Raw genomic sequence first — 14215 nt, 5'->3', positions numbered from 1 at the left:
TTTGAGAGGAGGAAGAGCACCTATGTTTAGGTTCCCTTGTTCGCACCGAAGTGGAGCCGGTGGCGAAACGATCGACAGCTTGGAGGGGTCGGTCAAGGAGTCCCTTCCCCTGCTCCTGCTGCAGCGCACGCTCTTCCCTTCTCCGTAAGCAGCTGCCCCCTCCCTCCCGTTTCCGGTTCCACCCGCCTAGACTCGTTCCACGGCCGTACCGGGCAAGCACCGGCCACCGGAGGAAAGACCGTACTACCAGTAAAACAGAGTACACGTACACTGCCGCCGATTCGTGTGCCCACAGCACAATTTGCTTTGCTTTGGCAGTAAGGGACGCTGTTTTGTTAACCTGTTTCGTGCAACCGCGGTCCACGGTCGCTCGCGTCGCGTTCATATGCACGTCCCCGCGCGACCTCCTGGGCGAAAATACGCCATCGATCGCCACTTCGTCTCCCTTCCGACTCCCGATCCTCTTCCCTCTTCAACTCACCGGCTCCAACGTACTACTTGCTGTCCGGACAAAGTTCCCCCGCTAGCTAGGCGCGCCTAGTCGCATTGGCAGGTCAGGAGATAGCCGATGAAGCCTCTGTACTCGCGGGGCAGGGACCGTTTCAAGAAGCTTCTCCTCTCCATCGCCAAGCCCACCGCCCACATGGACATGGCGCACGCTGCAGAGCCGCTCCCGGGGGCGCCACCTGATTCGCCGCCGGGGAAGCCCGCGTGGCGGTGCTTCTCCTACGACGAGATCCACCGCGCCACCAACGGCTTCCACGGAGGTAAAACCAATCAATCCATCGAGCACGTCGCGTGCGTTACCGTACATACGGCGCATTGCTCCAGGGATTTCTGACGTTTCTTTGTCTTGGCGTTTCGGCGCAGAGAACCTGGTGGGGAAGGGCGGGTCGTCGGAGGTGTACCGGGGCACGCTGGAGGACGGGGCGGCGGTGGCGGTGAAGCGGCTGATGGGCGCGGCGGCGTGCGAGCGGCGGGAGCGGGACTTCCTGGCGGAGCTGGGCACGGTGGGGCACGCCAGGCACCCCAACGTGTGCGCGCTCCTCGGCTGCTGCGTCGACCGCGACCTCTACCTCGTCTTCGCCTTCTCCGCCCGCGGCTCCGTCTCCGCCATCCTCCACGGTACGACCTCTAGAGACCACCTCTCAAGCCGCCGCCATTAATGTTCCTTGAGTCTCGGGGTTAATTAACAAAGAATGCAGACGGGGCGGCGCCGGCGATGGGGTGGGAGGCGAGGTACGGCATCGCGGTGGGCACGGCCAGGGGGCTGGAGTACCTGCACAAGGGCTGCCGGAGGCGGATCATACACAGGGACATTAAGGCCTCCAACGTGCTGCTCACGGACGACTTCCAACCCCAGGTCAGTCAGTTCAGTCAGGTGCCACATCTCCATCCTCCTCTGTTCCTCTCCCACGCACAGTAGAGTAACATTGCATTTACAGATTTCCGACTTCGGGCTCGCCAAGTGGCTCCCGACGGAGTGGACGCACCGGGCGATCGCGCCCATCGAAGGCACGTTCGGGTAAATTAAGCCTCGGTTTCCAGTTCATTTGGAACGAGATGGATCGAGGTGTAACTGTAAACCATGGCGGGTTCTCTTTGTTTTGGTTGCGTTGCAGGTGCCTGGCGCCGGAGTACTACACGCACGGGATCGTGGACGAGAAGACGGACGTGTTCGCGTTCGGCGTGTTCCTGCTGGAGGTCATGGCCGGGCGGAAGCCGGTGGACGGCACCCACCGGAGCCTCCTCAGCTGGGTAACACACCACACGTCGATTGTTTATTACCGAACCAACTTAAATAAAGCGAAATTCAGCTGGCTTTCGCTTGAACTACGATGGGAAAAACGCAGGCAAGGCCGCTCCTGAAGGAAGGCAAGACGGAGGCGCTGGTGGATCCGAGGATCATGACCGGCCAAGGCGGCGGCGGCGGCTACGAAGCCGAGCAGGCACGGCGGCTCGCGTTCGTGGCTTCGCTGTGCATCAGGGCGTCGGCGACGTGGAGACCGTCAATGAGCGAGGTAGATACGCGACGACGGACGACGACGCTAGCTATCTCGCTTGACTGAGGGGGCACTGCACAGTCACTACAGGCTAGTTGCGAGAGAAAAAAAATGTTGGTCGGGATGGTTTGCTTCTCTAGGGAATTGGTCGTGATTTAGGGCGGGATCGAGGCGTCGAGCACATGCCAAGTGACAACGCACTCTGTCGTGTAACGCTGATAATCTGATGAACATTAAGCTTGTGGCCGTTGCGCGCAGGTGGTGGAGCTGCTGGAAGGCGCCGAGATCCGGCGAGACCGGTGGGCTATGCCACCGGAGGCGGAGGAGGGCGACGACGCGGAGGAGCCATGGAGCTTCGACGACCTCGACGAAGGCACGGACGACGAACTTGACACGCCATCCTCCTCTTCAGCCTCTTCAACATCGACCACTTAGCATCTAAGGAAGGAACGACATCGGATGCTTTGCTTGTGTTAGCTTCAGTGGAATTTTTGCTAGCTGCTCCACCGGGCCTACTTGTTAATAGTACAACTACAATGTTTCCTTGTTTTTTTGCGAGTCTGTAAATACAATGTTATCCAAAATTGTACTGTATCTAAATATGAAAAGCAAGCACAACTGCCTCGATGCGTGCGGAATGTTCAATCTTGGACAAAACAGCGGCAAGCCAAACTGGGATTTTGCCGGGCCGAGACGGACAGATCGACCTACTGATCGAACTCTGAAGACCATCTGCTGCTTCGGTAAATGGGTTACAGTTGTATACAGAGAAGACAAGGTGCTGACAAAGCGTGGCATCGATTCATGGCGGGCAGTTGGGTTCGTCGCCAGGCCAGGTGGGGAGGCTTTGACCTGGTCGTGCACTTGTGTCAAGTACACCAGGTGTGCAATGCCGTGGCAGGGCAGTTCGGGGCAGGTACAGCTGTGCCCCTCATACAAACCCTTGGGACCCCGGCCATTTCTGCCCTGCGTTGCCCGCAACATGCCAGAGCTCCCGGACGTTCACGGCTTCCCATGCAAGTTATGCAACGTGTTCATCTTTCGCAAGGTGCCCCTGGGAGCTGTTTAACATGTCTGGAGGTTAGTTGAAAAGAAAAAATAGATTTTGCTCGGAAAGCGTAGAGTGGAGTACCACGATGCACAACATCGGTTCCCTTTCGTGCTTGATCCTCAAGGCTAACAGTTCAACAGTGCTAGAATTTGTTCGTGAAGCGCCCGACTGATACCTTTCGGTGCTTCGCTTCGGTTCTCTGCCAAAATTCTCATTTGGGATGGACAATGAACTCTGGAGTGGCTATTCTGACAGCATACTGTGGTTTTCTACACCTGTGAGGGATTAACCCAAGGAAAGAATCTTTGTAGCGACGCCCGGACCTGGCGATAAATGCAAGCAAGATACAAAACACTTTGGCGTGTCTAAGGGATACAATGTCACCGAAACTCCTCTTATTATTGTCCTTTTAGGTAACCCAAAACCAAAGAACCAACATATGGCCAATCCTGATCCAAGCGTGCAGAGTCTGACCTAATCTGACTACTCGGATAAAGAAATGACAAGTGACGAGGATTCAGTACGTATTGGAGGCAGGAACACAGTCAAACCTACAGTGGGCTAATGTAAAAGGCTCGGGTAGCGATCTGGAAAGGCAATGGCATACGAAAGCAACGAAGCAAAATATTTCCTTATGACCAGAAACGCAAATATTCGCATGACTGCCGGGAAAAATGAATCCCTATTAATACGTCACCGATATTGCATTGGCACGAGCAACGTAACCATCTCTTTCTAGTACAAAATAATCAACAGATCGCTGTTCATAGCTGCACCAACTAAATGCATGACAAGAACTGACAATGGTTCACACTGCTGACAGGCCACCAGCAAATGTTCATCCGAATGCGATGTTCGATAATACCATATTGGTTCGTACCAAGAAAATTATTTTCCTTTACCTAATTTGCTTATGGTTCATCAGTCCAGCCATTTTGTCAGTGTAGTTTGAGAATGCCAGATTCCAGAAGGATATCTGGATATTGTAAGGACCACGAATTTATAAGCTGGCAATTAAGACGAATTTATAGATCATGACATGCAATAAAATAGGCTAGTACTGCCTTTGTCTACCAACAAAGAATTTCAGATAAGCAAGTCCAATAAGTTGTTAGTCATATTTTTATTAATCAGCAAATCTGTGACCGAAGAAAATAAGATGGTCAAATACAACTCACCTCTTTCCTGTTAAAAAATACAACTAACCATGTATAAGTTTAATAGCCGCCGTATGTTTTCACCTACCTAATGGGGTTTAGCATGTAGAGTGAAAAAAAATTGTACAGCCAGATGACATATGATGACAAGAATACATGAAAAAATTCCCTTTGGAAACAAGGACAGAAGAGCAAGACCTTATGGACCTGACGCAGAGGGGTATCATGTTATGTGTGACTCTGAATTGTTTCTTTACCAATGTGAGTGGGATATAGGAATGAACATGGAACAGGCAATTAAATACCCCAAACATCAATCCATAGAGAGCGCCAAGTACAGCATACCTGACCCAGGCATGTCTTAAGAAGTCTCAAACAAGAAATTGACTTTTTTTCACGCATGCTCTGCATTCAATTTATTAGGAACTATTATATGTGATCTTCGGGACAATATAATACAGAAGGTTCTATGATAACCTGTAGAAGGTTCCAACACTAATCCAGATATTAGCAAACTAGTGTTAGTTGGGTGGGAGGATTAAGAATGGCTGACACGCTAGCTTTTGGATAGCACGTGTACATTTATGATCAGTAGACAGCATTTGGGAAATGCACCTTAGGTAAGTATACTGAAGAAGTTATTGTACACAATTATTGCTCCAAGCAGATAAGATTTCTTTTGAGAAGACAACCTAAAAAGATAAGCTACACTACAAGACAAAGCATCGAACATATGATCCTAACAGTAAAACCAATAGAAGTGGTTGACCTGACAAACTGATGTGTGACTTTGTCAAACCAAACCCCTATTTTTTTTTCATATTTCTCGTGGTGCAATGAATTGGACAAGACAGAAGTAGTACATTTCAGAAGCAAGTTCAACTGCAAACCACCAGGCAGAAAATCTATTGATCGAAACATACTAGCATATCATATATAATCCATGCTGGGAAAACAGCATAGTTTAAAAGCAAAAAAGGCAACTAGAAGGATAAGACCCATACGCACGGTAATTAGAGCTATACACAAACTACAAAAGTAGTTTAACCTAACACTTATAACAAATGAAAGACCGAGCCAAACTATTGCACATGTATAACTGTGCATACTTACACCATGTGCCACTAATACCTTTTACGGAGTAGTCTTTTCTTTTGCGGAGTTTTACGGAGTAGTACGGTAGCATCGATAAGAAAACTGAGTCTCACATTCTAGACTAGTTCCGAAGATTACTGCGTTGATCAGCCGTACACTTGACATGATAGTCATCAATGGTCCAACAGAGCAAGCCTGTATCAGCGAGAAAGTTGATAACCTCCCTGTGTAGTAAATAGTAAAAGGTCAGCCTCAGCATATCATACACGCAACAGGAGAAAAAAGAAAGATAGAGGTATACATAATATTTGTTTTTGGCGCTCCAGTTCTTCTAGCCACTTCGTCAATGTGTATACCATTTTCAAGGGATCTGTGGAAAGCAATAATCAGCCTAAATGAACTTTTTTCAATTCAATACTGATCTGAAGCAACTTTCATACCTATAGCAAATTAGAAATAAAAAAAATGCTAAGAATAAATACCAAAAGTGTCTAAAAATATACTACTCTCTCCGATCCATATTAATTGTCTCAAATTTGCCCAAATATTGATGTATCTATGCCTAAAAAGCGTCTAGATACATGTAATATTTTGACAATTAGTATGGATCGGAGGGAGTAGCAGAGTTAAATGTATTTTACCTATCTTCAGGTCTATTAGTTGTTAAAAAAGAGCAAACATGTCAAAGAGCCAGTGTTGGCGAAGATTGAAGAAACAAGACCAGACCATGCTTTTCAGGAATAGGACTCGTTAGTTGTTACAGCTCAAGCTCTCACTTGAATTATTTTAGACAACCATTTCAAACAAAGGTACTCCCTCCAATCTATATTAATTGTCTCAAATTTGTCCAAATATGGATGTATTTATGCCTAAAAAGCGTCTAGATACATGTAATATTTCAACAATTAATATGGATCGGAGGGAGTATCATGTAAGATGTATATTCATGGTGCAGCTCGATAATCTGGCTACAACTTCACATTAGATAGTAATTATTTTGAAGAACACAATGCATAGTAATGCTGAACATAAGAAATCATTTGATTGTATAGATACCCAGATGTAGTTAGCACTCTTTTATTATTACGAGTTTACAGCCATTCCATGATATGTACATGTTCTCAATACCATTTGTTTTGTTTGGCCATATACGAAGCACTAGTCTATTGTAGCACAACTTGGCATCACCTTATCAAACCAATCGAGTTATTTGCTCAAGCAAAAGTAGAAAAACACCACATGAATCAAAACCAATGTTCTTAAACATGCAATTAAATGGAAACAAGCATTTCTTCTATTTTTGGAGCATCCACGTTACCATGAAAAGGTCGATTCTAGATACCAGGACAACAAAAGTATGAAACAAAATTTACAATGTGACAAAGGAAAGACTTGAACCAATCTGTAACCTTTGATCAGGATTATAATTTGGAAAATGTGAACGTACCTACACTGAGCTAAGCAAATCATTACAGCAGAAGCTAAGAGCTCAATGAGGATATTCATCCTTCTACAACTTCTACCAAAGATAGTAAACTTACATAATATCAGGTGCTTGTAGAACTCCCAAAACCATACTTTGCAGGTCATACTGTTGTCCACTGGTGGCTGAGTAAGATGAAAACTGGGCAAGAAAATAAATATCACAGGATCAGTGAATAGGCTTACAGATAAGGACAGCTGGGTGCAAGTTGGTGGATAAAACCGAGACACTAAAGAAAGAACTAAAAAAGAGATCAGGTAATTGACATCTCAATTCCATGAAGCTAGAGTATATAATCAGCACCTCAACATAACAAAAGTATATCAAATATACTGACAAACTCATATACATGTGCTCTTTTCCTTTATCAAGCAATTCATTGAACTCAATTTATTGTAAAATTCCGTACTTGGTTTACTTGAGGAGCAGAATGAACTGGATGTTCTCTCTGTCTGCCAGAAAAAGGTCCATGAGTAGATGCATTTGTTTGAACTGGGGGAAGGAATTGTCCTTGATTTACTTGAGTGAAATGAGCTTGATTTTCTCTCATGCCACCAGTAAAAGGCACATAAGTAGATGTGTCTGCTCGAACTGCAGACGGTAGGTGCACTTGGTTTACTTGAGGAGTAAAATGGACTTGGTGTTCTCTCACACTACCAGAATAAGGCACATAAGTAGATGTGTTTGTTCGAACTGCAGGCGGGAGTTGTCCTTGTTGTACTTGAGGAGTAAAATGTACTTGGTGTTCTCTCACTCCACCAGGCTCATGTGTATATGCGTTTGTTTGAACTGCAGGCGGGAGTTGCCCTTGCATCTTTAAAAGGGAAAGGACATGGTCGTTAATGGTTTCTCATATCAAAATTAACTGTACAATACTGTCATAAAATTGAGATATTTTCTTTCTGTACCTTTATCCGAGTATTTTCCATGTGCACATGCATGCATTCAATGTAATGCAGCACCACTTCATTGAAATTGGTAACCGGCCTGGAAATATACGAAGCTTAATAGAGTTAGAGTTAGGCAAAAGTTAGTGTTGTTACTAAATAATAACTGGTGGAAGCATAATATCTCCCAGCAAAGAAATGAACAAGATATAATTTCCTTAGCTACTCGTAAACTAAAACTAAAACCATGAGCCGCTTACAGAACAGTTACTTCACAGGGGTTTAAACCTGCAAATATAGGACAGACCGCAAAGTAAATATCGACTACTCCAGTGTCCAGGTTGTGTGATTGGATATGCGGTTAGATTTCAGTAATACCACGGAGGAAGAAAATGGGAAGAACTGCTGAATACAGAATAAGGATGCCAATATGCCATTACTATATGCATCATTCAGTACATAACACAACTGACAAACCTTAGAAGTGAGATTCAGATTCCATGAGTATGCTAAATGAAGGCTGCCAAAGCACAGCTGAAATTAAGCAGAGTAACAAAGTCTATGTGCAACGAAGGTAAACACATCATTCTGTTCCACAAACAATCAACAGTATAGTAACTTAACAATGGTACTTTCCAACAAAGCAATCTCTGAAGTTATGTATAGTACACCTAGTTAGAACACACTCAACACAGAGGTATATTCTGAGAGTTGAAAATCTCGGACAGGAAGATGTGCAATAAATCATGCATAGACAAGTGGGACACAGGCTATAAACCTTTATGTCCAGTATCACTCACGTTTTCAATCAAAGGTTGCTTAATTGGTGTTCACTATGCCTCTACCATAAAAGTATTACAAACAAGATTAACATTCCATTTAAATGCTAGTATACATTATTCAAAAAACATCTGCAGGAACAGCATCCAAGTATTAACCACAAATAGAACTTTGAAACAGTCCATAATCTTAAAACAAAATAACAAAGATAAGCCATAAATACCAAAGGAATTCAGTTTCCATACCTGATAGATCGGATAAACGCCTGCTGCTTAGCTTGAAACCCTGTGACATTTGCATGAACCCTGACGTACACGCCATCCCTTCATAAACACAACCCAGACCATACAACAATATCAAATCACTTCAAAACAGCTAAAATTGAACACATCTCAGTGCATATCCAGTATCTACATTACATACCGGATATAAGCCGTGTCACGAGCATCTAGCTGGTCAGTGATCCTACCACAGAATTGTCACATCAGCACCGAATCTAGTTGAGAACTTGAGATATGATTCATATGAAGAATGAAATCACAACTCACCACCGCACGAGGGCGATCTTCCCAGTACCGTCATCGAGCGTGAATGACACGTCAGTCTCCCTGCTCACAATGTTTAAAACCCTCCCCAAAACCCTAACCTACACGCACGAGTTGGGGATTTCCAGAGTACCACAAAATTACACGCAGCCGAGCAGATATAAAGGCCAGTGAGGTTCCGAGGAGCGAAGGGGCTTACGTTGCTGGTCTCGACGCCGTCGATGGAGAAAACGGGGTCGCCGCCGCCGTCGTCGGCGGCGGCCGCGGCGGCGAAGGAGCGGGCGATGTGGAGTACGGTGGCGGGGACGCAGCCGGAGTAGCGGGGGTTGTGCGACTGAGATGGACACTTGGCGGAGTTAGCGTTCGGGGGAGACGGATTGACGAAGATGGCGGTACGGTTGCAGCGAGGGTCACGAACCTTAGAGGGTGGAGGGGTGCCTGCGCCGGCGGTGTAGTCGGCGGCGGCGGCGGGCCCCGCACGCGGCATGACGGCCGTGCCGGAGAAGTAGGAGGCGGCGGTGGCCATGTCGCCGCGTCGGCGTGGGAGCGGCTTCGGAGGAGGAGACGACGAGGAACGGAACGGAACGGATCAAGTCGAGTCGCGAGCCAGGCGGCGGTTGTTTGAGCGGGAAAAATAAAATAAGAGGAAATTACATGGCGGGTCCCACAACTTGGCACCGATGTACAGTTTAGTCCTACAACTTGCGAATTGAAAAAGCGCATACCTAAACTTGGCACCGCATATCACGCTTGGTCCAAATCTCGTCCGCGCTCAAATTTTCGGCCACGTAGGCTGCTGACCTGGACAACGCAGGTTTTTTTTTTGCAATTTCGTCTTCAGAATTTTCGCACTTGACCCCCTGCCTCCATTTCCCTTCGCACCCGCAGCCTCACTTTGCCTGTAGCTTAAATCCCCAATTCTACCTCCATTTGGGCGAAATTCCTAGCCCAGTCTTGTTCGTCCTTTGCCGGTTCGGCCCCATGTTCGGTCCGCCCCCTTCGCCGGTCCTCCTCCGTCGCCGGTCCGCCCCCGTTTTCGGTCAGCCCCCTTCGTCGGTCCTCCTCCGTCGCCCGTCCGCCTCTGTCGTCGCCGGCCCTTGGTCCCCCGCAGCTGGACCGGCTACGGAGGAGGACCAGTGAAGGGGGCGGACTGGACATGGGGCCGGACCGGCGACGGAGGAACAAGACCGGGCTAGGGATTTCGTCCAAATGGAGGTAGAATTGGGAATTTAAGCTACAGGCAAAGCGAGGCCGCGGGTGCGGGGGTTAAGTGCGAAAATTCTGAAGGCAAAATTGCAAAAAAAAAACTACGTGGCCGAAAATTTTAGCGCGGACGAGATTTGGACCAAGCGTGATATGCGGTGCCAAGTTTAGGTATGCGCTTTTTCAATTCGCAAGTTGTAGGACTAAACTGTACATCGGTGCCAAATTGTAGGACCCGCCATGCAATTTTCTCATAAAATAATGCCAAATCTTACGCACTCCCTCGTCGCTCGTGGTGCGCACGGCCTCCTCCGTCCGATCGACACGCACGGCATCTGAATTCCGACCACGTGCATCCTGCGTTTTATTTCTCATCCTTATCTTTCTTCCCTCAAAACCTCTTCCTACCTTATCTCTTTCTCCCCCATCCAGATTTTTCTCTCCACGCACAGTCTCTCCCGTGATTACCCTCTCTCGCGGTCTCGCCTGCCATGTCTCACGCTGCCGCACACACCACCTCCTGCATCTGTTCCGCGAAGGCCTCCGCGCTGGGCCATCGCTGCCGCAGCAACAACCACCTCCAGGACGGCGAGATCCCGCGAGACGTGGCTCACCTCGGAGCGACGAGGTTCGAACGGCATCAACGACCTGGGTAGAAGCGGTGCGGTCCAGTCCCGGCAGACACGGGCAGAGGCGGCCGTGAGGTGGTCGCGACGGATCCTAGCAAAAGCCATCGGGTCGGACCCGGGCAAAGGCGGCAAGGTCCGGTCGCGGTGGAGGCGGCCAGATCCGGGCGGGCCGACGGACTTCGGAGTGGCGTCGTCGGCCTGGCTCGTCCCGGACGGCGGCTCCCTAAGGTCCCGCGTCGGGAGGCTCGCCGACGTCGAGTTCCTCCTCCCCGGCCTGCCCCGACGTCTTTGATGTGCCCCATCCCCGGTCTCCGTGTCGCCGCCGCCGCCGCGCACCATCCCCGGTCTACCCGCCACCCGCGAGCCCCAGCTTCAGCCTCCCCTGCTGCCCCCGGTCAGCGCGAGTAAGAAGAGGGCAGGTACGGGGAGCTTGTGGACCCGACGACTGGAAGATAAGGTGGACGCCAGCAAGGTGTTGAGGGTGGCGCTGTGCTGCCTGCACCGCTGCACGAGGAGGCATTGTTCCGGCGAGGGATGACGAACGACAGTGAACTCTCTTAGTTTGAACTGTGTCCAATGCTTGATGTAAATTCTGTGTCAGAGTTATTTTGTGATTCTGCTTCATGTAAATTCTGGATCATAGTTACTTTCTTATTCTGTTGGATGTAATTTCGGTGTATGACAGTTGCTCTTATGAGTTAATTAGATGTAGTTTTGATGTTTAAAGTTACTTTCCTGATTTGTTAGACGTAGTTTTAATGTTTAAAGTTACTTTCCTGATTTGTTAGATGTAGTTTTGACGTTAGTTTTGACGTTAATAGTTACTTCTACCTGAGCCTGACAAATTAACTTTCGGTAATCTTCGTAGAACAGAAGAAGAAGGAGATCGGATAGAGTAACTTTTTGTTCAGTTGAATCTAATTTGTGGGGTATTTTTTCTTGATTAAATGAAGAAATGCGTGGCAGCGTGAAGGAGGTGAAAAGGCATTTGATATCTGAATGTGTATTTGATGTCACGTGGGAAAGCGGGGACCTCAGCAGGAGAAAAAAAGGAATCGTCACTATCTCGCGTGCGCCCACGGGAGGACAGGAATCTTGTCGGAGGGCACTTTTTATGCCAGAAAGTGCGCGCGCACTCCCTAGCCGCTCCCATGAAATAATTGGAATCCCGTTCGGGGAAGGTGGGGGTAGAATATAGGTGGCGATCAGACCGGCCCGGCCTGTGCCGCGCCCACGCCTCTTCTTCAAGCCTAGGGCGGCCCGGGCCTGGCCCGATTAACAAGTTTTGTAAAAAAAATACAATGCATATTAATGAGAGTAGGAAGCATGATGTGCTATACTTGTCGTCCCTCCGATCCATACTAATTGTCTCAAATTTGTGCAAATATGGATGTATCTATGTCTAAAAAACATTCAGATACATGTAATATTTCGACAACTAATATGGATCGGAGGTATTACATGTATCTAGATGCTTTTTAGGCATAAATATATTCATACTTTACAAATTAAAACAATTAATTAATATGGATGGGAGGAATTACTGTGTTTGTGCTTGCTTTGACTTTATGCAAATTCTTTTTTTTTGCGAGAAACTTTATGCAACCGTTGGGCTCGATCGCCGCGCCATTTCTTCGTACTATATGGTTTGGTTTCGATCGTGTACAACTTACATTACAAGGGTTGGTGTTTTACATGTCTAGGCCCGCGTTAAATTAGAGCTGCGGCTCTAGTGAATCGTCCACAGCTTAAGTCTAGTTTTCTTCTCTTTCCTTTAGCGGTCTCTAGTTATAAGATTCTGATCATGATCGTTAATTACCTAGAGCTAATTAATAATTGTGGTTAAGTACGTAAGTTGTGCCATGTGTGTGTCTCACTGGGAAGTGTTTTTTTACTCCAACCACGCATTCATTAGATTTTTTTTGGAATTACACTGCAGGTACATGAACTTGGCAACGATGTTCAGTTTCATTCATTAACATGAAAGCTGTTCAAATGACTCACTAAAGTTGGCAGTTTTGTTCATTTTAGTCCAAATGGCCAAAATCAGGTGAAATTCGGCTACGCTGGCATGTGTTGTGGACCTGGCCGACGTGTGAGGGGGATTTTCACAATTTTTTGTTTATGGACCTTTTCTGTGGACCTGGCCGACGTGTGAGGGAGCTTTTCACAATTTTCTGTTTATGGACCTTTTCTGTCTAACCCCCTCGAATCTCCAGAACGGGAAGACACTACCCTTGTCGGTGAACCCACTTCGGACCGGCATACGCGGGGTCCACGCGAATGGCTCCGTCGATGGGTTTGGTGGCGGCTACTCAAACGGCCAGATCCACGTCACATGCCGTCATGACCGAATTTCGCTCAAATCTAGCCGTTTGGACTAAAATGAGCAAAGCTATCAAATTTAGTGAGTCATTTGAGAAGTTTTCGAGTTAATGGATGAAACTGAACATTGTTGCCAAGTTCATAGACCTGCAGTGTAATTTTCTCATTTTTTTGTGTGTGTTGAATTTCTACGTGAAATTTCTATTTCATCACAACTCGATTACTGGAGGTTACATGAGAAGAAACAATTAAAGAGGGGATCAATACTTACTCCCCTTGATCCATAATAAGTGTTGCTAATTTAGTATAGATTTAGTACAAAGTTGTTAAGTGTCGCTGAGTTAGTACATATTTTGTACTAAATCAACGACAATTATTATGGATCGGAGGGAGTCGTAGATTTGATGGACAGGTACACTTTATTTTCATGTATTATAAGCAGGTCCTGTTCGACGAAAAATATCTCCCGTTGTAAATGACATCATCTTTGGCAACGCCAACTGGATTTTCTCATGTTCCAGTAAATTTCTACGGTCCTTAAGTAGATCACCATAGTATGCTGTTTTCTTTAAGCTCAAAGAAAATGTGAAGTCTGAAAATTGTGTGTATTTGTAGAAATATAGTCATCAACTTTTCTCCACTAACGCAAGGGTGTGGTTATGTCTCATCCGTTTGATTTTTAAGCAAACAACTTAAATCTCAGTGGACGCATCAAAGTTGTTACTTATCACAAAGCGCGACGCCCATGGTAAGCATGTTGTTGACAAATTTCCTTCATTCGAGACTGGCTTTACTACACTAAGATTGTAGCACCGCCCGTGTACACTACCTTAAAGACTATATTTAGAAGCTCTGAACTATTTTGCTTATGGCATGATAGATTAGGCCACCCGGATATTAGAATGATGAGAAATATAATTAACAACTCCAATGGGCATGGGGTGAATGTTAAAAAAATTCCCGAATCATGATGATTTCGTGTGCTCGGCATGCGCGACGGGGAAATTAATCATTCGACCATCACCATTGAAAGTGAGGGATGAAATCCTTATGTTTT

The 14215-nt window shown here is 46.8% G+C and overlaps 2 protein-coding genes across 5 annotated transcripts; one reads left to right on the top strand and one right to left on the bottom strand.

Annotated features, from left to right (window-relative positions):
• The first annotated feature begins 98 nt into the window (after positions 1-98).
• Positions 99-2641, top strand: LOC100837334 (probable receptor-like serine/threonine-protein kinase At5g57670). 3 transcript variants are annotated; one of them, XM_003560435.4, is made up of 7 exons: positions 120-767; positions 871-1125; positions 1206-1363; positions 1446-1525; positions 1623-1758; positions 1854-2021; positions 2262-2641. In XM_003560435.4, exons 1-7 carry the CDS (start codon positions 569-571, stop codon positions 2436-2438), a joined length of 1173 nt encoding a protein of 390 aa, XP_003560483.1. In that variant the 5' UTR covers positions 120-568; the 3' UTR covers positions 2439-2641. The 3 variants fall into 3 exon arrangements, with proteins under 3 accessions (XP_024317793.1, XP_024317792.1, XP_003560483.1); XM_024462025.1 differs by lacking the exon at positions 1854-2021 and having other exon boundaries at positions 99-767; positions 1446-1515; XM_024462024.1 differs by lacking the exon at positions 1854-2021 and having other exon boundaries at positions 111-767.
• A 2418-nt stretch (positions 2642-5059) lies between these two features.
• On the bottom strand, positions 5060-9590 carry LOC100837028 (replication protein A 32 kDa subunit C). Of its 2 annotated transcripts, none has more exons than XM_014896583.2 (10): positions 9420-9590; positions 9201-9335; positions 9005-9102; positions 8880-8921; positions 8702-8779; positions 7698-7776; positions 7199-7603; positions 6848-6930; positions 5608-5676; positions 5060-5530 (listed from the first exon to the last, which is right to left on the bottom strand). In XM_014896583.2, the coding sequence occupies exons 1-10, from the start codon at positions 9525-9527 to the stop codon at positions 5428-5430; spliced, it is 1200 nt and encodes a 399-aa protein (XP_014752069.1). In that variant the 5' UTR covers positions 9528-9590; the 3' UTR covers positions 5060-5427. The 2 variants fall into 2 exon arrangements, with proteins under 2 accessions (XP_014752069.1, XP_014752070.1); XM_014896584.2 differs by having other exon boundaries at positions 7400-7603.
• Positions 9591-14215: the final 4625 nt, after the last annotated feature.

This window comes from Brachypodium distachyon, chromosome 1, assembly GCF_000005505.3.
Source record: "Brachypodium distachyon strain Bd21 chromosome 1, Brachypodium_distachyon_v3.0, whole genome shotgun sequence".
In the NCBI taxonomy this organism is placed as follows: Eukaryota; Viridiplantae; Streptophyta; class Magnoliopsida; order Poales; family Poaceae; genus Brachypodium; species Brachypodium distachyon.
The sequence above is the reverse complement of the archived record's forward strand: the minus strand, read 5'-3'. Positions and strand labels throughout refer to the sequence as shown.